General features: G+C 54.4%; 2 protein-coding genes across 3 annotated transcripts in view; one reads left to right on the forward strand and one right to left on the reverse strand.

Moving 5' to 3' along the window:
- LOC138922324 (ral guanine nucleotide dissociation stimulator-like) overlaps nucleotides 1-26,330 on the reverse strand; it is a 378,765-nt gene that overhangs the window by 99,173 nt on the left and 253,262 nt on the right. The gene's annotated exons all lie outside the window — the stretch shown is intronic.
- Nucleotides 15,930-25,971, forward strand: LOC138922319 (ral guanine nucleotide dissociation stimulator-like). 2 transcript variants are annotated; one of them, XM_070259064.1, is made up of 14 exons: nucleotides 15,930-16,172; nucleotides 16,611-16,727; nucleotides 17,592-17,782; nucleotides 19,235-19,347; nucleotides 19,481-19,842; nucleotides 20,625-20,840; nucleotides 21,200-21,303; nucleotides 21,781-21,847; nucleotides 23,379-23,432; nucleotides 23,851-23,925; nucleotides 24,490-24,522; nucleotides 24,888-25,009; nucleotides 25,216-25,319; nucleotides 25,645-25,971. In XM_070259064.1, exons 1-14 carry the CDS (start codon nucleotides 16,038-16,040, stop codon nucleotides 25,800-25,802), a joined length of 1,851 nt encoding a protein of 616 aa, XP_070115165.1. In that variant the 5' UTR covers nucleotides 15,930-16,037; the 3' UTR covers nucleotides 25,803-25,971. The 2 variants fall into 2 exon arrangements, with proteins under 2 accessions (XP_070115165.1, XP_070115166.1); XM_070259065.1 differs by having other exon boundaries at nucleotides 16,150-16,410.

A 26,330-nucleotide genomic window follows, 5' to 3' on the forward strand; every position in this document is an offset into this window, starting at 1 on the left:
TTAGATACCCTAATCCTGGCCAAAGAATGACCTATACTCTCCCTCGCTGCCCAGGGTGACATCTGGGCCCCTGTGGTTCTGAGGTGTGTGGTCTCAGGCAATCACCTGTTCACACACTCAGGCATGTTGTTTCTGACTCATCCTAACGGGGCAGGAGGACCTGAGCCTATAAACCATGCAGCCCCTCGGAGGGCTGTGTTCTCTTGCCCAGCCTTATGCTCCGTTTATGGTGTGGGTGTGAACCTTTCCCGTTGGAAGCTTTCAGAGATGAGTCGTGAGAGGAGGGTGGTTGAGGGGTCCAGCAGGGAACGCAAGCAAACGGATGACGGGTAAACACAGCCTGACAAAATTAAAACACTTAAATGGTTCCAGTCTGGTGGTGAGCAGACACTGCTCCGAGCTCACTCCAAGAACCCACCCGGTGACCAGGAGCTAGAGGGTTACCACCTGGCATTTTGAACGCCCCCCCCCCCCACCCCACCCCGGGAAAGACCCTGTAAGACTAGGACCACAGGAAGTGCTTGGCCCTTCTGAGTTCTCCCCTCCTTTCTGATGGCTGCAAGTGTCACCCAGACACACAGCAGCGTGAACCCTGCCAGGGAGGCCTCCTCAGTACGGCCAGCAGCTGAGGAGAAATGCTGGTTCCCAGCAGCCCAGGCCCTTCTTGGTATGGCACAGCCATCCAGGAAGGTGACTTTCTAAATGGAAGCCGGAGCCGGCTGTACCTTCCCGCCACAGAGAAAGAGAAGTGCCAAGTCCCAAGGCTAGTCCAGGCCCAGGAGGAAGACACCGTGTCCAAGGGGTTTCCCTCACAGGGCCGTGAGGCTCCTGAGAGCCGACCCTTTGGTTGCAGCGCTTTGTTTGTCATGAGCCTACCAGACGGCAGAGGACAATAACTCGCTGCCTCTTTGGGCTTCCAATGGCCAAAAATGAACTGATCGCCAGCAAAAAGAGGCCCACATGTGCAGCACCTGTATCTCATCAGTCTTTATGTTACTTTGATATAAATTTTAGAGAGAGAGCTATATATATATGTTCACTCACACACAAATATATCATGCACTCTAACTTATTCCAAACAGAATCAAGAAATAATACTCATACTCCTCAAATGCACGGTTTTGCAGCTGGTTCCCTCTCGGTAGCTGGTATTTATAAGCACCTTCTTCCAGGACCCATTTCATCTTCCCTTCGCCCTCCACAAACCCCGCGGCTGGTCATGGTGCTCTGCCTGGTTAGGGGACCATAACCTGCCTTCCTGAAGGGTCTGGGTCATGGCAGTCCTACCTGGATTGGATTCTGCTCATTCCCTGGGGACTTCAAGCCCAGGACGTGCTAGCCCACAAAACGCGGTCAGGAATCTCCTGAAGTCCACACGTGGGCTTCCTCCTCTCCAGGCTGAGGAGCAGAGGGAAGCCCGAGTCCCAGAGGAACACGAGGGCTCCAGACAGTGTCTGCTTTGCATGTCAAGATGGAGAAAACTCAGGGGAAACTCTGAGGGTGAAGCAAGGCAGTCCGTTGTCATCATTCTCTGCACTGAATCCACCCAGACGGTTCCAGCAGAGGCTCCACAACAAGCAGCCCCAAGCACCCAGGCGGGAGGCCGGCTGCGCTGTCCTGCCTGGGCTTGCCCAGTACATGCATGGTCTACATATTTTGCAAATGACCACAGCTGAAGATGCCCAAGGGCTAAGATTCACCCTGAGCTAACATCCATTGCCAATCTTCCTCGGTTTTTTTTTTTTTTCCCTTGAGGAAGACTAGCCTTGGGCTAAGATCTGTGCCCATCTTCCTCTATTTAACACGTGGGATGTCTGCCACAGCATGGCCCGATAAGCGGTGTGAATGTCCACAACCGTGACCCGAACGTGCCAATGCCGGGCCTCCAAAGTGGAGTGGGCCAGTTTAAGCCCTGCGCCACCCTAGGTTATTTTAACACATCACTCTCAGAAACTGATAAATCTGTCACGTGAAGGTAAGCAATTCTAAAGAGGATTTCCATAATACTGCAAGCTCCATCCCTCCAATAGACAATCAAGTCCTAACAAGCAGCGGTTTATTGTCACGTTGCTGATGCCGGAAAAGGTCTCTGTTGACAGCACGATCCCTCAAAGGCCTTGTCCATTTCTGTGAATCCAATTTCCAGCACATAGAGATCTAAAGATTGAGGCAAATGTGGTCTTTCCTCCTTGCAACTCTGAATTAACATGCAATAAAGAGCAGAAAAATGGAGACCTGGAAGCAGACCTCTTATTTGAGAACAGAGATATACCAGCGCTTTTGAAATGATCTTTGGAGTCTACCGGAGTATTGCACAGAAGGAATGATCCATTCCGACTAGGTAGGTTTTACTGTGTCGCTGTGAGGGCGACAACGGAATCATCCCGCGAATCGGTAACTCTCTGTGACTTTCAAGCGCAGATAAATAATATACTTCGGAAAGGAAAATGCGAGAGCACCGTGAAACGGAAAGCCCTCCTTGCTCTACTCAGCTGAAATCCAGTCTCTCCTCCACAAGAAATCCCTGTCTATGCTTCCTACGTCCCACAGAGGAGTTTAATAAAAGAAAAGGATTGGTATGTCTTGAAGTTGCAAGAGCTCAAGCAAGAAAACGTGGGACCCTTCAAGGAGACGTCAGTGAAGTGCCGGGCTCCATCTCAGGGGCACCAGCGTCTCCTCTCTTTCCTGGTGCTGTCAGCACATCCTTCTTGGGCGCTCACTTTCTCTGCCTGGCTGCTGAGCCTGTCCACAATCGCTCTCTCCCGCCCTCTTCCCCGTCCCCTCCTGTTTGCTCAGATCTTCCACAGTCACCAGCAATTGTTGGCCGTGGAGCTATGGGATGCCCAGACCAGTTCCCAGAATCATCTCTGCCAAATCTGAGGAAGGGCAGGGGTGTGTATGGGACTGGACGGGGCACCCCATGCGAGCGCACCCCGCAGGAATTCACCTCTGCTGCAAGGTGCAATTTTGCAAGGCTACGGCAAGTTCCAAAGGGCTTGCCACTTCTCTCCTGCCAGCAGACCTGTTGGGGCTGGTGCCACGTGCTCTCCCAGTGACCCCTCACTGCTGGGTGGGATGGCATTCTAGTAACTGGCCTTCTGAATATGTAACTGCGCATCCTCAAAGAGATGGGAATTCTTAATCCGGGCTTTGGTTTGGGTTGATTCCCACGATCACGCAGCTTCCTCTGCGAAGACTTGACCATCATCACTTCTTTTCCTCTCATCCTGTAAAAGTAATCATGAAACTGGACCCAAATGAGAAATGAAGCATGGCTTCTTAGGACAATTATCTCAGTTTCCCTGTACTTCCACCCTTCCTCTCTCCCTCTGGAGCTCTTCTGACCTGTGTCCCAGGACATCGTCAAGCAGATTTGGGTCAAGGACAGAAAGCTCAATGTCAAAACTCAGGACTGCTCCAGATCAGTTTTCCTCCCCCGTCTCGTAACACCCCCTCCTTGTTTCAGTGTGATTTTATTCTCTTTTATTGCTCTTGCCATTCTCATCTGTGCAAGTCCTGGCACTCTCTCTGAGGACACGTGATCCCCCAGCTTACTATAGATCCCAATTCCCATCCTTTCTGTGTTTTCTGACTATTCCTTTGGTTAACCCATTGGCCAGTTGTTGCTCTTAGCCTCTTTAGGGTCTAAATCAATTGTGACATTATCAACTACCCCACTCTTAGCGACTCACTCCCAGGTCCTGACATTTACATAACCCAAACGATCATGTTCACAACTAAATAAGTTAGAGTCCAGCCCCATGGCTGAGTGGTTAAAGTTGCGTGTGTTCTGCTTCAGGGGCCTGAGGTTTGCGGGTTCAGATCCCAGGTGCAGACCTACTCCACTCATCGGCCACGCTGTGGAGGCATCCCACGGACAAAGGAGAGGAAGACTGGCACAGATGTTAGCTCAGGGTAATCTTCCTCCTAAATAAAGAAATAAACCCTTCAGAAAATGTATTCATCCACCACAAATTCCTGATTTCCAATATGTCTTCAAACATTCATACAGAAGATACCTGTTCCTTCAGATCGGAAGTGATGCCAGATCACCATGTCCTCACTTTAATTTCCTCGTGGACCTGTCAGTCCTACATTCCACGGACTGTGATCTCAATAATTTCCTTGAAATAATCAAAAATTCCTTACCACTCGTCTTATTTGTGTTGTAAAACTGGAAACCCGGGAGATCCTGATTATCTGCTTTGCCATTCTACTGCTAGTCTTATGATAACTGCTGAAGAAAAAGCACACAACACGATATTTTGTCATCACCATAAAGACAAAATCATCTGCATCAACTGGGAAGCATCCATAATGCCTGGACATTTTTTTTTCTTTTTTCATCTCTCGGGTCAATAGCAAAAACACCAAGGCACTCAGTTAACAAATGGGCAAAGGAGTAGAATAGCCATTTTTCCAAAGAAGACACACAAATGGCCAACAGCCACATGAAAAGGTGCTCAGCATCACTAATCTTTAGGGAAATGCAAATCAAAACCACAAGGAGATATCACTTGACACCGGTTAGGGCGGCTATTATCAAAAAAAGTAGAGGTGACAAATGTTGGTGAGGTTGTGGAGGAAAAGGAAGCCTTGCAACTGTTGATGGGAACGTAAACTAATACTGTAATGATGGAAAATAGTCTGGAGGTTCCTCTAAAAATTAAACCTAGCGTATAATGTAGCAATCTCACGGTATTGTGTTTTGTACTTCAAATTTCTAACAGAGTATATATTCTGTTAAGTGTTCTTAAAGCAAAATAATGATAATAGTAAAGGGGGTGGGAGAAAACTTTGGTAGATGATGGATATGTTTATGGCCTCGATGGTGGTGATGGTCTCATGGGTGGACACTTATGTTCAAATTCATCAAGTTGTATACGGAAAAGTATGACATCATTACCGATTCTTCTGCACCTTAAAACACAACATGTCCTCATCCAGAAAATGAATATTGACTACGTCTGGGGACAGACGTTAGTTAGACTTATCGTGGTGATTATTTCACGATACATGCAAATCATTATATTGTACAAATGAAACTAATATAAAGTATATGTCAATTATACCTCAATTAACAAGCGCACACATCATACAAGACTATTTGAACATTGTAAACGAGTTCAGTGAATCCCTGAAACTATGCCATCCCCAAATGTCACAGGAAGCAAGGAGGATGAAGTAAGATGGAAAGTTGTTGTGCAAAGCTGCATGCAAATTAAAATCCTTTAAGTTGCGTTCAGCTGCTGTCACTGCAAACCAAGACAAGCATGGACAGTCCTTGGTGAGTCAGCTTCCGGTCAGCTCTTCCCCAAGGCCCGGCAGTCATGCGCCCCTCCCCTAGTGGGTCACTCTGCTCTGTCCTCCAAAGTGGCCAGCAGGAAACCCTGGTAAGATTCTGGAGGACAGCCGCTTTCTATCCTAGATACTCACGTTTTAACAGACACTCGAGATGAAATGTCAAGACTTAAAAGCATAAGTGTCTATTTGTGTAGTGTAGGGTATAAGGGAAACCATAGGAGGTCTTTTCAGCATCTCTCAACTCATAATGCAAACATAGCCCTGTCTTCAGAAGGACCGTCCTTGGTCTTTGGTGCAGAGTAGGGCATGTCGCAGGTGGCACGAAGGACAGGTTGTAGCAGCACTATCCTCACTCCAACAGAACTATCTCACTGGACATGACCCCGTGGGTCTCCAAAATAAGCTACTGAACATAAAGAAAAAAACCTTTCTTGAGAGGGGCAATTTTACCGATCAAGGGAAAACTTCTGAATTTTCGCATCTTATAACAAATAAATGATATGTCCTATTCTATCCTAATGAGGTAGCATGGGTACTTCCATAATAAATACTTTTCATTTTCAGTTCAAACATGCTCAGCTGCTTTCAAAAACCAAAAAACCAAAACAGAAACCCAGGCATGTAAAATTAAGTGTTTTAACTTGATAAAGTACTAACACAGCAGTGGCTTCTAAGGGAAGAGCTTTCAAACGAAATGATCATTTTTGGTAATGACCGTAGAAGATGGTGCTATCGCTGTGAAAGGATGGAACCAATCCAGAACGAGCCAGCTTTTGATTAAGGACAACGGAATTGAATCAGATGCCAGAAATACTCACTTGGAAATCAAAGTCCCATCATCATCCCTGGAAGCATTTCTGGAACTTTCCCTTTGGACACAAATTTTTGTCTTCCAAAGGAGCAGACATAATACAGAGCAAATAGCAGACAGAGGAAGATGAGTCCCAGTTTGCCAGGCACCAAAAGGGAATTAGTGGCCCTGAGTCACATCTCTAGGAGCCCCACTGGGTGAGGGCTTTCACCAGGACCACACATGTCCACTCAGCAAGGGGAGTCCTCAGGGATGTTCACCTTACTCCCCAGCCCATCGAAACTGAAACAAGACAACCCAGAGAGAGAGAGAGAGAGAGAGAGAGCACATGTTAAATTCAATGAGTTGGGGGGCCAGCCCCACGGCCACGTGGTGGAGTTCCCGTGCCCCGCTTCAGCAGCCCAGGGTTCGGATCCTGGACAGGGACATGGCACGGCTCATCAGGCCATGCTGAGAGGGCATCCCACGTGGCACAACCAGAAGGTCCTACAACTAGGATACACAACTATGAACTGGGGAGGGGAGGTTGGGGAGAAGAAGAAGGGGAAGAAGAAGAAAAAGATTGGCAACAGATGTTGGTTCAGGCGCCAATCTGGAAAAGAAACAAAAAAAATCAAATGAATTGCTCACGTAGGGCACGCAAAGCGTCTAACTGTGAGGTGAAACAATGGAAAAACAAACTTTCTGGCCTCCTGGCAGGAACCTTGTTCTTTAATGAGCACAGGCCTCGTGCTTCACTGTCTCATCCCCTGGGATGATGCTGTTTGGTGCGACAGAGGATGAACTTTCCCTGCAGAGGTCAACATGCATTTGTTTTTATAAAATCAGGATTCTGCTCTCTACTTTCATATCTCGGTTGTCAAATATCCACTGTGATTATAATCATTTTACTATTATTTGAGACAATTTCAAAGGTTACACAATATGCAATCAAAAGAATGTCCTAATTTGTTCCACAGTGGCCTGAAGGGAAAGTCACCAGACAACAGGCGGGGAGGGAAGGCTTACTTCAGCAGCAGTTTGAACAAAGGGATCTCGGAGGACCTGACGTTTTGAACTGAAACGGAGTATAGAGTAGGAATACGTGTGTGGATCCTGGGGCGGAGATGAAGGGTGACTGCTCAGTGTGCTGGCAGCAGCAGTGCTTGTTCTGTCAGGTGGTTCTGAGAGTTTGCGTTAAACATCACTCCCTGGATGTCAACTGTAGTCATCAGACGAGATCGGAGACCGAGAGGTGAAGGGGTGTCTAGTTGGCGAGGGGGAGTTAACAGCTTCCGTTGGAAATATGTTTGCTTAAGGTGCCTATAACATACACCTGGAGCATTATAGCTCAGAAATAAGATCTGGACGTGGTTTTTAGACATCGCCATCATAGAGATAACAGTGGAAGGCATTGAAGCAATAGAAGAAATGCACAAGAGTACTGAGACAACGTAGGGTCAATGGAGAGAATAGGGCTCACATTGAGTCCTGAGCTTTCGCAATAGTGCTGTGTGAGAAGGACCCTGTGAAGGACACCAGGGAGTGTGAGCTGGTTCACAGGCAGTCAGGAGCCTGAGATGTCGAGAAACGGAGGACAGGGAATCATTCCAAAAGAAAATCGTGGCCCGGTTCTGCGTTTGTTCCAAGTAATAGAAAGATGCAGAAACACTCTTTGGATTTAATTATGGGGAGATAGCTGTGATATTATCAAGATTGATTAATACACAGACCATTGTCTGAAGTGTGGGGGAGTGAGGAGCTGGTAATTCCATGAACACTGATCTTTCAGGTTCATTGTGAAGGGGAAGGAAGACGTGGGGCGAGAACTAGAGAGAAATGGGTTCAGGAGAGGCTGTTGTTTCAACAATGAAGAGATTGAATGAGTGAAAGGAATTCGATGGGGGAGGGGAGGGGAGATTGCTAGCAGAGAACATGACGTTTGGAATCAATAATAAAACTTCTCTAGAGAGGAGGAAGAAGGGAGACAATTAGGCTAAACCAAGGATCAAGATGAATTTTCAATGGAATCAGGAGAGGAGTCATTGATGGTTAAGAATGGTGGGATATTTGTAGACTTTGCGGCAGTGAGCTCAAGTATTTCTTGTAATGATCTAACTCATCAACATAGCAGGAGATGACCCCCTTGGTGGAAAGTGAGGGGAAAGGCAAGAAGTTTTTAGATTGGAAAGGCTCGGTGAAGGTCTGAACTGTTTCTGAAGCCCGGAAGGACGCACCAACTATCACGGCGCCGTAGGATGTAAAGGGAAGGAAAAGGAGGACATGTCGCTTCTCTCCTGTCAGGATGTGTGTCTGCTGGCACAGCCTGAGCCAGCAGCTGGGATGGCTGCTTTGTGTCCTGAGAAAACAGGGTCCGAGGTGGAAACCTACACCGAGGACCGGGCCGGGCAGTTCTACGGGAGATGTGCAGTGACATGTGGAGAGCCCGTGCTGCTCAAATCACAGCCTAATTTGCTAATGACATCTGAATCCCCCAATACACAAACACGCACTGTGGTAATGTCTGGTAACACCAGCTAAATTGACAGGAAAAATGTCACAGCTCAGTGTCATAAGATGGACACTGAGCATCCTGGCTGCTAGAGTATTTCGGGTCTTCGTTGTTGTCAATCTGGATGTTTCAGACATGCATCTCTCTTCTCACCACTGAGACTGTGCCTGTCGCCTCCTACTCAACCTCTGAGGCCCCACTGTGATGCCGTCGTCTTCCCTGACGCTTCCTCCTTGGCTGGTTCACCGTGTGCTCTCTGTGCTCCTGACGGTTTGCCCCTCTTTAGAGCTCTTTGCACGTGGACCCAGAGTTATTTCTTTACCCTGCATCTTTCTGGCTGGTTTGTGAGCAGGGTCTGTCTCTTATTCATCTTTGCAGCTCTGTTCTTCCACACAAGAATGCCAGCAGAAGTTGAGGGACATACCCTAAAGGGAAGACTTAGTGATTGTATTATTGGCGGTACTTTGATGTTTTGTTTTGATTTTGGTGAGGGTGCTAGAGGGTGGACTGCCAATCAGTGACAGTCCCAATCGCTCAGTGCTCAGCTTATTATTTTGACTTGAATTTTACTAATGAGTTTGTGTCATTTACTCAGTATACAACATGCTTGATTGGGCTAAATGAGGAGAATTCCATAACTCAGGACCTGCAGGGAGGCTGATGCATGCACAGCAATCTGCAGTACTGTCCCCAAAGTGGGATTACACAAGTCTGGGCAAAGTCCTCGGAGGACCAGGAGAGGGGGCCCAAGGAGGATGTGGTTGAAAACCAGAACAGTGATGACATCGCTTCACATTTTGCTCCCTTGACACCCTCAGACCTCAGGGCTTTGCTGTCTATGATCATTCTCAGAGTGCTGGGAAGCCCGTTATGTATCGCACTACTGCCGTCCCCACTACTGTAGATTTTGGTAGAGTGTTTACCTTGGCTTTGATTGCGTCTCTACAGAGCCAGCCACCTGGTGGTCTGCTCATGTCGGGTCACACTTGATATTTAGCCTTTTGTGGACAGAGACAGCGCTGTCCTGTGTATTCATTCCTCTGGGGCCTAGAACACAGCAGGTGTCCAATCACTAGGTGGAAGGCATCCATCCTCATAGAGCCTTCAACTCTGTGCTTTGTAATTATCGACTTTAACAGAAAGATTTGAAAGTACAGTGCTTCGCAGTAATTTTCTGATATTGTCAAGAAAGACTGTCCCATCAAGAATATGAAGCGTATCTTTATGAAGTGTCTTTACTTGAATGGGGATTAAGTTGGCTGCCCTGGAGACATTTTCCTGTCATTTCTGTTCGTCTACTTGCTAGTTGCATTGTATCTTTGATAAGTACTTTCTCAAGATATTGAGCAGTGTTTGCTAAATCTTGACTTCTGTTTCTTTTATAGATAGTCACTGATGATTTTCTCCCATTCCTATCGGTCCAAAACTCTTTCATAAAGAACAGATTTGAGTATCTTCTTATTCACTGTGGAGGCTTTTGTGGTCAGCACGTGGGAACCCCCGCAGGAGCACTTGGGTGGCCTCAGCCCTCGTGTGAACCTCCCAGTCGTGAACCCGTTTGTCTGAGGATGAAACGACCCAGCTCCAAAGGTCCTCGCCATTGTCCTGCAGCCGTGATGCAGCGTGTCTTCCCTTTCCACTGGCCCTGAGATGTTTCTGGCTCTGAGATCCCACACAGCCCAATCGCCGCCTCCATCCCAGGACGGCTGCTTGCCCTAAGCGTTGCCTTCAAAAGGCTCAGTCTCTCTCCCTGCCAGTCCATTGACACCAAGAATGCGGGCCCTATTAATACCTAAGGAAAATGGCCGCTTTTCATCGAACGGTTACTAGTGCTAAGTGCTGTGAGGTCTGAACTCTCACCTCACTGGACAGATGAAGAAAAGGAGCCCAGAGGGGTTGGGAGACTTACCCAGAGGCATGCAGAAAGTGAGTGGCAGAGCTGCAATTTAAGCAACTTGATGTTGCCTTGCTTCACCTGGTCCTGTGCCCAGAGTCCTCCTCCGCTCGCTGCCGCATGCTTTGTTGTTAGGGTGTGCGTTGCCGTATCATGAACGTCCTTTCAGAGTTGAGCACCGACACCAACATTTGGAGGTGCTACGTCCTCTGTGTTCAGGGACCTTGGCTGTCCTATTCACTTACAACCCTCCCCCAGCACCAAGGCTGTTCCAAGCTGCCCGTCAGTCTTCCTGCTGTCTCTGTCCCCTCCCTCAGGGAGGCGTTTCAGCGCCCCTGCCTGGGGTCCCCACCTCCCCATGCCTGTGTCCCTCCAGCTCCAGGCCTGAGAAAACTGCAACAGCCGGCGGAGATGATACTGTCCTCACTCACCATCCTGACACTGTGGGCCTTAAGCTGGAAAAAGAGGGGCTGTCACGGAAGCTGAGACATGAGACCTGTGGGGGCACTCAGCTGGGCTCCTTCATCCTGGACAGCGACAGCCTCTACGTCGTTGGGGAGCATCTATTTAGTAACCCCATACTGAAGCTAAGGATGGGCCCCAGGAGGATGTGCACTCTCCAGTGTTCCTCAGGAGCCATCCTGTGTGTCTAGTCTTCCAGCTGAGCAACCTCCCTCAAGGCTCAGGGACCCCAAGGCCCTGCACTTTGTGAATCCTTCTCTTCCCTTTGCAGCTCTGCACTCTGGGGCTGTGATTCGTCCCCTTGCCTGAGGCACAGAAGCCTTTCTCCAGTCAGATGAAAGAGAGTATCCCTCTGAAGCCAATGGGCATTCAAGAGTCTGGCTATTCCTCTCTCTCCCTGCCAGCACCTCTAAATACCTCTGGAACCTGAAGAGCACAATTTGCAAACCCATGTTCGAGCAAGGTTAGCGCATTGATCTCACACATAAATTGCAAACTCATGAAAACAGGGACTGGATCTTTGATTTGTCAGCCTTTTAGGAATAAGAGATAGTTGCTCCTAAATCCTAATGTGGAACCGTGTAGACTGGAAGTGTCAGTTGTGGGTGGGGCTGCTGGTCCTCGGGCTGTATTTTGGACATTCGTGCCCCTCTTGCATGCCAATTCTGTCTCCTTTTCTCACAGCAGGTTACACATCGGACCTCAGCCCTCACTCCCCGCGGTGAGTCCTCAGGGCTCTGATGACCGTGTGCTGCAGGCCCCTTAGGGAGAGCGACTGATCTCCTCATCCCAGGGCACCCACGGGAGAAGAAGCCAGAGGACCCGCAATCAGTGGCTCAGGCTGGATAGGAAAGATGCACGCGGTGGCCTCCATGCCCCCCCTCGGAGTCCCCGGTCTCACTCCAGACCATTTCTCCTCAGCTGCTGTGACCTCCATGCTCCTCCCACAGAACCCACTGGTGCCACCGACCCCCCCCCCCCCAGCGCCACAGGTAGGTGACTTCTCTCTCCAGCTCCCTCTAGGAAGTCAAGCTATTTGGCCTCAAAGTTAGGACCTGGCAGTCGCAGAGAGGAGCCGCCGTGAGGGACCCTGGAGCTGCCATGGACAGCCTCTGCTCTCCTCCAGAGCAGGGCATGGCACCTCCTCGTCGGTCCAGTGTGTTGACCTGGAACAATTTACTTTCCCTCTCTGTGCCTCAGTTTCCTCACCTGCCCAGCACGAAGAATAACACTGCCTAAGGTTGTCGTGGAGGGTCCGTGAACGTGGACGTAAGAACACCTGGCGCAGGGACCACGGGGGATTTAGTGGACAAATATTGAGTGGGCGCGTGCTCTGTGCTGGGCAGAGGGCAGACGACGTTAGTGAGGTGTGTCCGTCCCTCACCAAGGTCACTGTGTATGGAGAGAGACTGGAAATGAACGTGCAATTACAATCGCAAAGAATTGTCACCGAGAACCGTGTTGTTTGCCACTTACTACGTGCCAGGCTGTGTCCTGTTGTGTCTTTCACTGTTAACTTTTCCCTTTGAATAAATATGAAAGCACATGAAGTTGCAACAAAAATAGTACAGAGTGCCTTGGACCCTTCCACCAGCTTCCGCCGGGGGTTAACATCTTGCGGGACTCTAGTACAGTGTCACGACCAGGACATGAATTGGCAGTGTTAAACCCACAGACCGCAGACTTCTGATGTCGCTAGTTTGACGTGAGCTCACTGGGGGGTGTGTGTGTGTGCGCGTGTGCGTGTATGCGCGCGCGCGCGGTTCTATGCCATTTTATGACACATGCAGATTTGCGCCACCACCACTGCAATCCACACACAGAACTGTCCCATCCCCACAAGCCCTCCCTCGTGCTGCTCTTTCATAGTCACATCTGCCCGGCCAGCCCCTGGCCTTCACTCATCTGTTCTCCATCTTTATAATGCTGTTGTTTTGAGAAGGTCGTATCAACAGAATCAGAAAACGTGTGACCTGTGGGGCGCGGCTCTCAGCATAATGCCTCTGCCATGTGCTACCTCCTCTGAGAAAGTCTTGTGACCTTCATAATTTCCCTACCAGGATGATTCTCCCCATTTTACGGTTGAAGAAATGGAGGTTCAGTCATGTTGAGTGACATGCCCAGGGTCACATGGCTGGGGAAGGAAAACAGGGGATCTGACCCCAAACATGACTCACGGATGAGGCCACAACCACGGTACCCGAGCTCTGCACTGCGGCGTCTTTCTGGGAGTAGCGGGTGGGGTTGGGGAGGGGTAGAGACGTTGAGAAGTGACTTCCTTGAAGGACTGACATTTGCTTCCCATTAAGAAAAAGGTCTCTTCCACGTTGGATGGGACTGAATGCAGTTGTTTCCTTTCTTATCCCCCAATCGGTGAAATTGCTCCAATCCTGTTACTTTGAACTTGTAAACTAGCATCAATCAGGACCACTCCAGAGCCTCACCAGGGTCCAAGATCTCAGACCCTGGACACCTACCTGGCCCATATGCTGACTTGAGGGCCCCAGAACCTGCATCTTGACCCCCCGCTGCATTTTTAAGTGCCTTTTGATTGTGGCAAAGTATGCATAACCTAGACTTGGCCATTTGAACCATTTTTCCGTGGACAATTCAGTGGCATCAAATGCATTCACAATACTGCGCAACCATCACCGTGTTCATTTCCAAGACTTCTTTTCATCATCTCAAACAGAAACTCTGTCCCCATTAAACACTGCCTCCCCATGACCCTCAGCTCCAGCCCCTGTGAACTTCTATTCTTCCTTCCATCTCGATGAATTTGCCTGTGCTCGGCACGTCATGTAAGGGGAACCGTATCATAGGTGTCTTTCTGGGTTGCGTTTATTTCACTGAGCGTAAGGTTTGCAAGGTTCATCCACGTTGTACCATGTGTCAGAAGTTCATTTCTTTTTAGGGCTGAATCTTCTTCCTGGGAACTATTGCACAGAAACACCCAAATTACTTCTACCAATTTCCCCCGGCCCTGAAAATTAACACGGAGAACCTTTCAACACATTTCTTCTCCAGACTGGGGGGGCTCTGAGGAAAGGCCATTGTTACTGGAATAAGCAAGGGCAGGCTGGGAGTGGGGTCTCAGGGAAAGACGCCCTCAGGAGGTACCAGGGAATCCCCAAATGGATGGGAGGGTCTCAGCAGTAACTGAATTCAGGATGTGGTGGAGTCTCAGACCGGGTGCTAGTTCTCTGGCCGTGGGGTGAGGGGCTGGTGCTGCATGACAGGGAGAGAGGACGGCTCACCGTGTTCCTGGGACACCAGCCCCACGGGAGAGAGGGAAGGCTAGTGCGCCTTCCCGACGGACTGGTGGTGGGAAAAACTCAGCCTGGAGGAGACAGCCGTGTGCCCGGGGTAACCAGAAGGAATTACGTCTCCTTCAGCCAAAGCAGACAGCCCCTCGTCCTGGGCTCACTTTATCCAAATGGGAGCAAGAAGGAGGAAACAATTGAAGACGCTTCCAGATGTGAGATGTGTGGTGGCAGAGACTGTGCCTGGGAGATTCTGAAAGGCCTCACTGAAGTGACCTAGGCTGTGACCAGAAGGACAAGACTGAGCCACGCCTGCGTAGGTCCGGGAACAGGGAGTCGGGGGAAAGGCGCTGTTGGTGCTGAGACTCTGGGGCAGAAGTGAGCGTGAGCAGAGGAGGTCAGAAAGCTGCCCAGGCGGCTGGAGGGAGCCTGAGAAGCAACAGGAGCTGCGGCAGGGGCGGCGGTTAATGGGGCCAGACCGGGGAACCCGGTAGTCTGCGTTCATTTGGGTTTCTCTCTCACAACACTGCTCCCAAAAGTTGCACCTCTGAAGTACGAATATTGAACTTCTCCCGGTTTCCGTGGTCTAGGCATTGGGCACGGCTTAGCTGGGAGCCTCTGCCTCCAGGTCTCCGTGAAGCAGGACCTTCAGTCTCAACTGAGGCTAGACTAGGGGAGGATTTGCTCCCAAGTCACTCACACGGGTGGTGTCAGGAGTCATTGGGACTGAGAGTCTGAGTCTCCATGTGACTGTTGGCTGGGCGCTCCCTCAGATCTCGCCTCCCTTGGCCTCTACATAGGGCAACTGAAATCATCGCCACTTGCTATCTCATTTCCAGAAATGTGTCAGAGAGAGAGCGCAAGAGATGGAAACAGAGGGGGAGATAAAGGGAGGGAACTCAGGAAAGCAAGCAAGAGGGAAGTGACAGAGTTTTTGTAATTAAAACTTGGATGTGACATTCCATCAGCTGGGCTGTATTCTATTGCTCAGAAACCAGTTACTCAGGATGTAGTGGTTCCACAAGGATGTGCACAGCAGGAGGGAGGGAGCGCTGGGAGCCTTGGTGGAGGCTGCCCACCACATAGGCCGACAATGAGGCGCTTGGGTCTGGTTCTAAGGCCAACAGGAGACTGGGAAAGGTTGAATGCTAGTGAATGACAATATCTGAATTTCCTCGAACTTCCAACCCTTGAAGGTGCAGAGACCTGACAAGGAGCCCCCAAGGGGCAGTGACTTTTCCCAAATCACACGGCTGGAATCCAGGCCTGTTTGGAGAGGTATTCCCGACTGCATCCACCCCTTCTTGTAATTCTTCCACCTCTAAGTTCGGGGACCAGACCCAGGCGGCACCACCTCCCAGATATGGGAGGCGTTATCACATGTCCACCCGAAGACGTCCCTGGGAATGTGTTTCTAGCGCCATCCCATCGTGCAGGTTGGGAGACTGGGGAGGCCCTGAGAGGCACAGTGGCTTTTCCAGGACACAGAACTGCTAGGAAAAAGGAGATCCGAACTGGGCGCTCTCTCTTCAAAGCTGGGGCGCTGGTTCCGATCCCAAGGAGCTGTGGGGAGGGCTGTGATGGAACTTTCTGTACAGCTCGGGAGATGACACGGGCAAGGAGGGTGAGCGGTCAACAGCCCCGAGGGGGCTTTGGGTGGGTCTGATGGAGGGAAGGGCCCCCCATCCTGGAACCTTGGAGACATGACCTCACTTCCTTGGCGACCGACCCCAACAGAGCTTAGAACTCTGGTCACCAGGCAGCCATTTTGTACACATAGCCCATTTGACCAGAGACACTCGACACAGGAGGATGTGTTCATGTATCCCCTCTTTGCGAGGCTCTGGCGCACAGAGAGCCAACAATGACAGTCTTCTCCAGCGCTGTCGACATTGGCTGAGACCGCACCTCCAAGACCTCAGGCCATTCGGAAGAAGGAACCCTCAGGTAACACAAGGCAGCCCAGGGCGGGCCACTCCGGGTCAGGCCACAAGTGTGATCCCACCCTCCCATGCGGGCAGCCCCACACCCCTTGACCCTTATTGTGTGTGTGTGTTGGCGGGCATGGAGTGACGGAAGGCAGGGATGAGCGTGGAGCTACCCTGGACGGGAGCAGACGGTTAGGGCTTGGAAGCCTGGCGGTATGTCGTGTTCATATCCCAGGTGGTGGCTGGCAGGATGGAAGGTGAGTGCTGGGAGCCAAGCTGCCCTACCCGTAGGTGAATCCCAAGCCCGTGAGGTGTCATCTCATTCGCTCCCTGTCTGGAGGTCTATGTGGATGCCCCTCTGTCTGTGCTCGGTGTGCGGGAGAGTTTTCCCCCTGTGGGCAAGTGCAGGCAGGCCCCTGCTACCTGCCGCCGCGGCCACCGGACGCTGTCTTTGCAGAGCTCCACCCAGGAGATGGTCCAGGAGCTGGCGCATGGGTCCTACGGCTCCATCTCCCTGGACAGGGGGCAAGTGCAGCAGACCACCGACCTTGCCCGGGGCTGGACTGAGGGGAGAGTGAGTGACACCCGGGGCCCTGAGATCACCGGGGGGTGTCCACAATCCAGAGTCAAATCTGGAGCCCTCCCCTGGACCCGCCCAGGGCTTTCCCACTGGAGTGTCCCAAGGGCCCAGTCCCAAAGGAATCTGGACTTCCACGCCTCCTCACCAGCTACCTAGGAGGGTGGGAAGTCGCTCTTTCCTAACCCCAGGCGGAGTAGACAAAACACTGATGTTTGCGCTTCACACTCGGCCAGGGGCATCTTTGAAATCTGCCATTTTCTGAATCTGAAACCTCTGTAACGAGGGTCTCAAACCTCCCTTTCGTGTAAAAGAAAGAAAAACCAGCGTCCTTTCTTGTAGTCAGCCAGATCCTCACAGCGTCTGTCTGCCCGTGCACTGTCTCCCGACTGGGGAGGGCTGAGGTTCCCACCAGACATTTCCCTTCATGTCAGGAGCACATGAAGCCTCAGGTGGGGGAGCGGGGGAGTCCTGCAGCCCTGGCTTAGGGCGGTTCTCAGTTCCGACCCACAGGACCCTGAGCAGCCACTTGGCAGCCCGAAGCTTCCGTCCTCTCATCTCTAGAATGGGGATGTTTGTGTTGGATTCGCTGGTCAGTGGTCTTAACGCACGCTTTGGTGCGGGGCGGTCTGTCCTTGCCAAGCCAGCCAAGTGTCCTGAGGAACTCATCGTATAATCCTCCCCCCGCCCAAACTCAAATTGGACTTTTCAAGCCTGGAAACCGGTTGGCTGTGGGCAATCCTGTCCCTCCTCTGCACACATCCCTGAGGGGCTCACAGTTCCTGGGGGACCTCCAGACCTTGACATCCTGGAGGTTCACGCTGGTGCTGGTGACTCTGTGTCCTTCCTCATCTCACCCAGCGCGGAGAGTCACTCGGGCAGCGGAATGAGGCCTGCAGGATGCGGGCCCTCCAGGCAGGCCTGCTGGAGAGGCTGCCGCCGTCCATAGGACCAGCCTTGGCGCCTCGAAACATGGCCAACGTCACCACCATCGTGTTTGACTGCGCGGCTGTCCTCACCTCCCACGGGGTCCTGGACCACCTACTTGCTACGTGAGTGCCCAGCCCCTCCTCAGCACAGTGGTGACTCTGCCCACTGCCAGCTGTGTGTCTTGGAAACGGCCCTCCATCTCTCTGAGCTTCGATTGCTCCTCTGCAAAGTGGAGTGGGAGAGGATAAACTTCATCGGGTTCTGGTGGGCACGAATGGGATGAGCCACGGCAGGTGCTTCCCTGGGGCCTGGCTCTACAGAAGGGGCTGAGAGACGTGCCGTGGTTGTTCCTGGTTATTCTTTCCCTCTCCCCGATGAAGAGCAGTCTGCTCCCCCATCGCTGGGATGGGGCCTTTCTGAGTTTGCAAAGGCACACGGAAAGCACTCTGGCAGGGAGTGTGGGATTCCATCCAGCTGGTCGTGGGGCGGGTCCTTGGAGTAGCCAAGGAGGGGTCTCCGGGGCCGCAGAGGGGCCCCAGGCCCACTCAGCTACCGGGGATGCTTCTGGTTGGAGTTCATTCGAGAACACTGTATATTAAGCACCTGTGACATGCGGGAGCTTTAGAGACACTTGGCACAACGCAGTGAATGAAGCAGACACAGCCCCTGGACCCCCGCAGCAGCCTGAGACTCAGATAGTCACACACCATATCATCCACAGATCCTGTCCCCCGCCTGTCCCAGGGGATGCCCTCCTATGCTCCTTTACGACTGGAGGCCTCTTCCCACGTTCTCATGCATGATGGACCCCAGCGCCAACTAAAGACCTGAGTGTTCTTTGAGTGCCAGACGAGGGCCTCCTGTCTCCACAGAACAGGGCTGGGGGAGAACAAGAGGACAGAGGACTGTGGCTGGGGCGGGCCCGGCACAACTCTGATCTCACTCATCTTTTGATTCCTCTGGGAGGGCTGAGGTCTGATGGCTTCTACTGCAAGGGGATAGGAGTGAAAGAGAGCTGTGGGTGGGGTCCCAGAGCCCCTGGGAACCAGAGGGGAGGCTGGCTTGAGCTGTTCCCTGGCGACCCATCCCCACCACAGTCCCGTCTCCCTCCGCTTCCCCTTCTCCATATCCACCCCTTCTGACCACCACCAGCAGGCCCAGAAGAGAAGGGGTGTTAGCGAGCCGCTCACACATCGGCCTCAGTCCTCAGTCCACTTGCACAAGGGCGTGGAGGGCTGGGCTGGACTGTGTCCAGCCTCTTTGCGAGAAGAGTGGCAGTGGGAAGAAGAGACTCACACAAACCCCGTGTTCCACCTGCTGGATGAGCAGGCCTGCCACTGCCAGGATGGCCACACAGGAGTCAGCGCCGGGGTGGGACTCCCCCCTGGTGGAAAGGGGCAGGCACAGGGCCCAGACCCAAAGCAGGGTGCCTTGGGAGGACAGTGTGGAAGCGACGGCCAGGCCTCTGGCTCTGTGGCCCAACTGCTTCCGCCCAGTACCGCGTCTTCTATGGTGGGAACCTGGCTGGACCCAATGCAGGATTTCTGGGAGCCCACGCCCTTTCCCTCTTTCAGGATGCGGCTGGCCTCTCTGCGTGTCATCTGGCCTGGGTCGCACCTGGGAGGCCCTGCCTACCTTCCCCAGGTCCAGCTGCAACATCTGGGGCCCAGGAGGGCAGAGCTGGAAGGTGAGGGCACAGCAGTCTGGGAAGACTGTCTGCGGTGGGGTTCACGGGCTGGGGTTCCCTTCAAGACAGCGGAGTCTCTCCTGTCTTGTAAAGTCGGGTACGTAGGTGAAACTTTCTCTTTCTCCCGCTGCAGCGCCAGTTCCAGAGCTCCTGCCGGCTCTAGAGCCAGAGCAAGGGCCAGCTCCGGGGCCAGAGGCAGCTCCAGCTGTAGTTCCACCGTCCGCGCCGGAGCTGGAGGCGGCCTCACCACCAGCAGCCTCACCTCCAGCAGCCTCACCTCCATCGGCCTCTCCAGGGCCGGAGCGAGCGCCATCAGCTTCAGCCCCAGTGCCAGCTTCTGAGCTGGAGCAAGATGCGCCATTGACTTTTGGACGATCTCTGCCTCCAGCTGCCGAAGTCACCGCAGAAGCGAGCGCCGAGCTGAGAGAGGAGAGGCCTAAGCTGCTGGACTTCCCTCCGAAGCTGGTGGCCGAGCAGCTGACCCGGATGGATGCGGTGAGCAGCGGGGCTCTTGGGCTAGGTGGGGCCCGCCTTGGTGGGCCATCAGCTGCCCCAGACCTCCTGTTCCCTCAGCCGCAATCCAACGATGTGGGTGCAAGTCACAGCTCCCCCACTCACCCACCGGGTGACCTGGGCCACCTTCTGGCCCCCAAGTCCTTGCTGTCCCCACATGGACAGTAGAGAGCACACCAAGGGCGGGCACCTGCTGGGCAGAGTGGCTGTGCGGATGGATGAGGTCGAACAGAGAGGAAGCGGGGCAGAGAACAGCCCTCTGGTGGGGGAGGGAAGCTCACTGGAGTGCTGCCAAGTCCTGGGTCACTCACCCATCGGCCCAGGAGGCCTCAACAGCCTCCGTACTTATTAGACACCTAGTGCGTCCTTACCTACATGGAAGACAGGCAAACAAAGCCCATGGTTGTTGCTGCCTCGGGGGAACGTGCAGCTGAAAGGGGAGTGGGACCAGGGGGTGATGAGAACGGGTGGAAGATGCCCCTTGAGATGGGCAGGTGTGAGCCGTGTTCTGGTGCTTGGGGGAAGCAAGACTGGGCTGCGAGCCAATGGGACTTCTCTTCCCCGCCCCTATTGGGTCCTCGGTCATCCTGCGCTGGGCGGCCTCAGCGGACACAGACAAAACCCAGAGACTCCCAGAAGCTTCAGGCCACCTCCTCAGGTTCCTGAGCTGCAGCTGACCAGTGCCTCCTGCCTGGGGCTGCGGGGGCCTGCAGACTCTGAGCTCGGGTGTGGCAGGGTCAGGTGACAGTCCCCATCCTCCCCAGGAGCTGTTCAAGAAGGTGGAGCCCCGCCACTGCCTGGGTTTTGTGTGGTGCCAGCGGCCCAATGGGAGCAAGGAGTACCTGGCTCCCACGGTTCGGGCCACTATCAACCAGTTTCTTCACGTGTCCGGCTGCGTCATCACGACGTGCCTTGGGGACCTCAGCATGACGGCCCAGGACAGGGCCAGAGTCGTCGAGCTGTGGATTCAGGTGGCCAAGGTCAGTAGCGGCAGGGCCCAGGGAGCCCCTCCCTGGAGTCAGGGGGACTGCCCCTTCTCCTCTCGCAGCTTTCAGCCTTGAAGTCGGTGGTCTGGGCCTCGGCAAAGTCCTAGGCCCCTTGCTGCCAAGGGCCTGCTGACCTTGAGTGCTGGTCCCAGTGGTGGGAAGCTCCCTTCCCGCCCTGGGTTGAGCTAAAATCTTCCTGCCCGCGAGCGTTACTCATCAGCTCCCAGGTGTGCCCTCCCTCGCTTCCCTGGGCATCTGCCTCATCCAGGACAGCAGAAGCCCACGAGGGGACACAAGCCAGAGGAAGCAGGGCTCCAGCCCGCCGTCGCAGCTCATTCCCTTCCCTTCCTCAGGAGTGCCGAGTCCTTGGAAATTATGCGTCCCTGCGTGCCATCGTGTCTGCTCTGCAGAGCCCCTCCATCAGCCGTCTGCAAAAGACATGGGGACGAGTTGCCAGGTGGGTAGGCCGTGCTCCATCCAAGCACCACCAGGGCGGACCAGACATCCCCCGTGCGACTGCCATGGACCCCTCATTCAGCTAGGACCATCTGGGAGGCAGCGGACCCTAGGGATGGGGACTGGCCTCCTTGCTCGGGTCTCTGAGACTCTCTGAGACCCTAGGCAGTGGCTCCCCCCTTGTCACATCCTGGATTGAGCCACACTGGAGATTTCCAAGGGTGTACTTCGCAGCAACGGAGCCCTCATCGGCAACCAACGCTGTTAGAAACAATGTGCTCAGTCGGAGTGGGAATGGAGGCCCCAGGTGACCGCAGGAGAGCCTCCACCCGAGTCCCACGGTGACCTCAGAGCTCCGAAGAACCCGGGGAAAACCCTCGTCCAGGCCCCAGGCCCTTTGAACCTTCCGGGTTCTCAGCCAAAGGCATTTCGCCTTCAACCGCCCCGGGTTTTCTTTCCTCCTTTCCTCTCCCCTCAGGAAGAGCTCTCGAAAGTTGAAGAGGTTCATCAAAGACCAGTGGGTGAGCAGGAGGCAGCTGGTGAAGGTAAGACGGAGGCTGCACATCTGGAAGGAGGGGGAGCGAGAGGGGAGGGGACCCGGCAGGATGAGCTTTGGTTCTCCTGTCACGTGAAGTTGGTCAGGAAAAGATGGACAGGAAGAGGGATGTGCTAGCTCCATGGGCAGGTGGGGGCAGTTTGGGACAGGAGGCCAGGGGCATGGGATAGAATGGTGCGGGCTGGACTGTTCCAGGAGGCTGAGGACCTGGCAGAAGGTGCCGGTGTCTGGCTTCCATGCTGCTCCATCAGCTGCCCTGCATCTTCCTCCTGGCCACTGGCTGGAGCGAGTGGGCGGGCTTCCTTTCTTCCGAAGTCAGCCCAGTCTGTGCTCAGGAAGCCAGGGCCCCACTGCTCCTTCTGTCTTCACTGTGCCTCGCAAGAAGGGCACCCTGCCTGCCTGAGGGATGGGCACTGCCGGATCCCACGGGCCGGGGGCACTCAGGGGCTTCCCAGCCTTGGGACGGACACTGGACCTGGGACAGATCTGTGTCCCCTCGGTGACTCCCCACTCTGGCCCCTAAAGTGGGCGCTGCAGACAGTCCCAGTGGGATGCTCACCCAGGTCCTTGTTGGCGATGACATGTGCCCCGGAGGGCAAGGGCAAGTGCCCAGGGAACTGATGGCTTCTTCAGGGATCCTTCCCGCCCAGACGTCAGAAGTTTCCTCGTAAAACAGAAAGGAAATGCCACCCCGCAGTGCCCTGGTCGCCCCCTCCCCTGCTAGTCAGACGTGGCATTCGGGGTCCCCATCCTGAGCGGATGAAGAAAGAATTCTGTGCAGGGGAACTCCCTGAGGGGATCCTAGGGAGCTGAGGGCTTTAGCAAGGCCTTGGCCTCGGCCTGGGATCAGAGACTCCTGGGCGTTGGGGCTGGCAGAAGCCACTTGACCAGGCCTCCTGAGACACCTCATCTCCCTCCATCCGTGGCTCGGCCCAGCTGGGGGCCCGAACACAGCCTGAGAGTCCCGAGGACAGCACTGTGGTCAGCGGCTGGGCAGAGGGTGGTGTGAAGGCAGAGGAGACAGGGGCCTGTGGCTGGGAGGGGGAGCAGCCTCTCCTCTGGGGCCCCCTGAGCAAGTCCCTGCCCCTGTGTGGGCCTTGGTCTCCTCATCTGGGAGCCAGAGGGAGATGAGCCGTGGTGCAGGCCTCACAGTGGGTGCCGAGGCTCAAGGGTGGGGAGGAATGTGGGGAGCTTGGACCTGGCTCCAGAGGCAGGCTTGAGCGGAGAGCAGTGATGACGGTCAGATGACGCTTGGGCCTCAGGAGACTGTGGGAGGCAGACAGAGTTCGTCAAACCTTCCAGACGAGGTAACAGGTTCAGGGAGGCCTGGGCGGGCCCAAGGTCACACAGGAGTGAGTGTTGGAGCTGGGATGGCTCTGGAATCAGAGCACCCTGGAGGCGGGAGCCGCAGGGGCACCAGGTGACTGGGGCCACATGTCCAGGGTCCCCGATCTGGGAGGGGTCTGGGAGGACACTTGGAGGGGAGCGTCGGCTCACTGGCCCTGTCAACACCCTGGCAGGAGGCGACCTCTATGTTGACCAGCCTGGAGACGGGCCCCACAGGTGCCCAGAAGGTAAGGGTGCCTGTGGAGGAGGGGCCCAGGAGTCGCAGGAGAGGGGACTCCCCTTCCTAGCCGGAGGTCTCTACCAGCAGAGAGGGAGCCTTTCTCCTCCAGCCCTGCTCCTGGTGCCACAGACCTGAAATGCCTGCATTGGAAGTGACCAGGAGGAGGCCTGGAACGGATGGGCGCACAACGGATTTGGGACAGGGAGGGGCGGGGACCACGTACCCTGGGTTTTGCCAGAGCCGGCTGCTGGGAGGTGCCTGGAGGAGTTTGGGGTTCCTGGAGGAGAGAAGAGGAGGAAATTGGGGGGAGGCCGCCTAGGTGGGTAGCTTGGGCTGGGCAGGAGGCTGGGGTGAGGAGTGGAGGAGAGGTCTTTGACGGCTCCTGAGAGCGGGATCTCATCACCGTCTCCACCCCGCTGGCACAGGGGCTCATCCCCTTCCTTGGCACATTCCTCAATTACCTACTGCTGCTGGACACCAACATGGAGGATTACCTGGAGGTGAGTGAGCCTGGAGGTGGAGCTGGGGATCAGGATTCGGAGATTTGGGAGGAGAGACTTGCACTGAGGCCTGAGCTCACAACCCTTGGCAGAGTCCTCTCGTGAGGGCCTCACAGCCACCCCGGGAGCTGGGTGTCATGGCCATCTTAGTGATGAGTGAATATAGGATCCAGGTGAGCCGCCAGTCCAGGCTGCCTGACTGCGGAGCTGCTGGAGGGTGTGTCTGAGCTGGACTCAGCCTCTCCCTCAGGCCCCGCCCCTGCAGGGAGTGAAGCCAGGCCCCTCCAAGGCAGGAAGCACACGAGTGGCTGAGCATCCCTTCCTGCCTGAGGCCTCAGTCTGTCTGTCTGTCAGAGAGGGCTGTCTTAGAATGTCCCTGAGCCATAGCCCCGTGGCCTCCTTGCTCTGGAGCTCAGAGTCTTGCCCGGGACCCATTCCCGTTTCTGGTAGCGCCTGCTCCCTGGTCGACCCTGCTGGTAGTGCAACCTGAGAAAGGGTGGAGACGGGGGCTAGCTATGGGCTAAGGGGGCTGTTGCTCATGGGCTTTGGCTCTCTGCCTTCCAGGGAAATGAGATCAATTTTGAGAAAAGGAGTGAGGTGAGCAGCTGTGGCCTCCCCGTGCGGAGGGTGGGGCTGTGGCAATCAGAGACTCCTCCGGGGAAGACCTTCTCTGGCCCGATGCCTTGGGCCTTGCTTTCCTTGGGAGAGTTCGGCACCCAGAGCTGGGAAAGCCGTCCCATTGGTGCGTGGGGGAAGGGGCTGGCACCAAGGACACCTTCCTGCAGGAGGAGCTATTTCAAGCCAACTGTGAGAACGAGCAAGTCCTGCACGGAATTGGAGGGAAGGAGGGTTCCCATGTGGGCCAAGACCCCAGACCAGCTCCTTGACCCTCTTCTCACCTGTCTGAGTCCCCAGCACGGTCCCCCACCCAGGCCCCGTCTGCATCATGTCCTTTCTCCCAGGAATTCAAAGTCACCGAGCAGATCTTCCTGCTCCAGGAGGCAGTCCATCTTTACCACATTGAGGCTGAGGAGCGATTTGGGGCCTGGTTCGAGGCCATGGAGCCCCTCAGCGAGGATGAGAGGTGAGGCGGGGCAGGAGTTGGTGAGGGCAAGGCGGACTCTCTCTGATGGCCAGCTCCAGGGAGCCCGTGCCCGTGGCTTCCGGGTCAGTCCCGGGGCTTGTCGCATGGTCACCCGTGGGGCCCTGGGACTCCAACTGCTGGCCGTCTCTGGGAGGGTCACCTGAGGTGTGGCTCCCGGTAGCTGAAAAGTCCCCTCTGTCCTTTAGCTACAGCCTGTCCTGCCACCTGGAGCCCCCACAGGAGAGGGCCGGCAAGATGCGCCGGTTTTTCCTGCCCAAGAAGAACCGCGCGTCTCTCAGCTCAGGGCTCGGTGAGTGTCCAGACAGGCAGGGACTGAAGCCAGGGGCTCCGGAAAGCTTCGGGCTAAGCACGGGCCTAGGGAGATGGACAGCCGGCACGGGGATCCCAGCTCCACTGCTGACCAGGCCTGTGAGGGACAATTCCCTTGACCTTTGTGGGACTCAGCTTCCTCTTCTGTGAAATGGGTGAAGCGAAATGCCAGCTCCCATGTCAGGGACAATGGGGTAGTGTTGACTGAACACTCAGGACAAGGTTTGGAGCAGAATGCAGTGGGGCTGAGGTGTTGGGCTGGGATACTGGTGTGACCCCCCCAATCATCAGTGTCTTCTCTTCAGTCACCAGACCCCTGACGCAGAACCCAGCAACAGTGGCAGATCCCGGTCCTTCCAACAGCTCGAGTGCAGCCTGCTCTTCAGCGGCGGGGACGCGGCTGGGAAACACGCGGGGCCCCAGGCCGGCTCCTCCCATGCTGATGGGGAGAAGAACATTCTAAGCCTTTTCCTGGGAGCCCTGGAGCCCAAGAGGGAGGGGACGACCCCACCCCACAGGCCTGGCAGCTCCACCCCAGCGCCTGTTTACCACTTGGGAAGGGGCCGTATTTCTTTCGTGTTAGTAGTTAGTGCTAGTTTTGAATTTGATGTTAAAATCCTGTTTCTGTTCCAGCCTGCGAGTCACGGTCTGGTTCTTTCCCCTCCTGTGCTCGTGTCAAGGAGACACAGACTCTCGCGTTCCTCCTGGAATGAAGAAATCTTGCAGGGTCTCGGCTTATTGTATGTGAGAGAAGGGAGAAGGGCCAGGCCCCTCCCTGGATACTGAGGGACACCTCCGCGCCCCCCCTTACTCAGAGGACGGCTTCATTTCAGTGTGGTTCACGTGGGCCAGGAGCAGAGACAGCACCCAGAGCTCCTGGCATTTAGAGGGTGGAGGTACTTTCACAGGCAGAGCCACAACCACTGGAATGCGGGTGTCTTTAAAATGGCACGGGCCAGCACCACGACCTGCCCCAGGACAGTGGCTGCTT

Source organism: Equus caballus, unplaced genomic scaffold (assembly GCF_041296265.1).
Source record: "Equus caballus isolate H_3958 breed thoroughbred unplaced genomic scaffold, TB-T2T haplotype2-0000768, whole genome shotgun sequence".
Taxonomy (NCBI): domain Eukaryota; kingdom Metazoa; phylum Chordata; class Mammalia; order Perissodactyla; family Equidae; genus Equus; species Equus caballus.

Bases quoted from the DNA above. Each gene is read 5' to 3' on its own strand.
- LOC138922319 (XM_070259064.1), top strand. From the start codon at position 16,038: ATGTGTTCATGTATCCCCTCTTTGCGAGGCTCTGGCGCACAGAGAGCC. The intron at 21,848-23,378 runs GTAAGACGGAGG...ACACCCTGGCAG, and splicing joins GCAGGAGGCAGCTGGTGAAG to GAGGCGACCTCTATGTTGAC. The intron at 23,433-23,850 runs GTAAGGGTGCCT...CCGCTGGCACAG, and splicing joins GCCCCACAGGTGCCCAGAAG to GGGCTCATCCCCTTCCTTGG.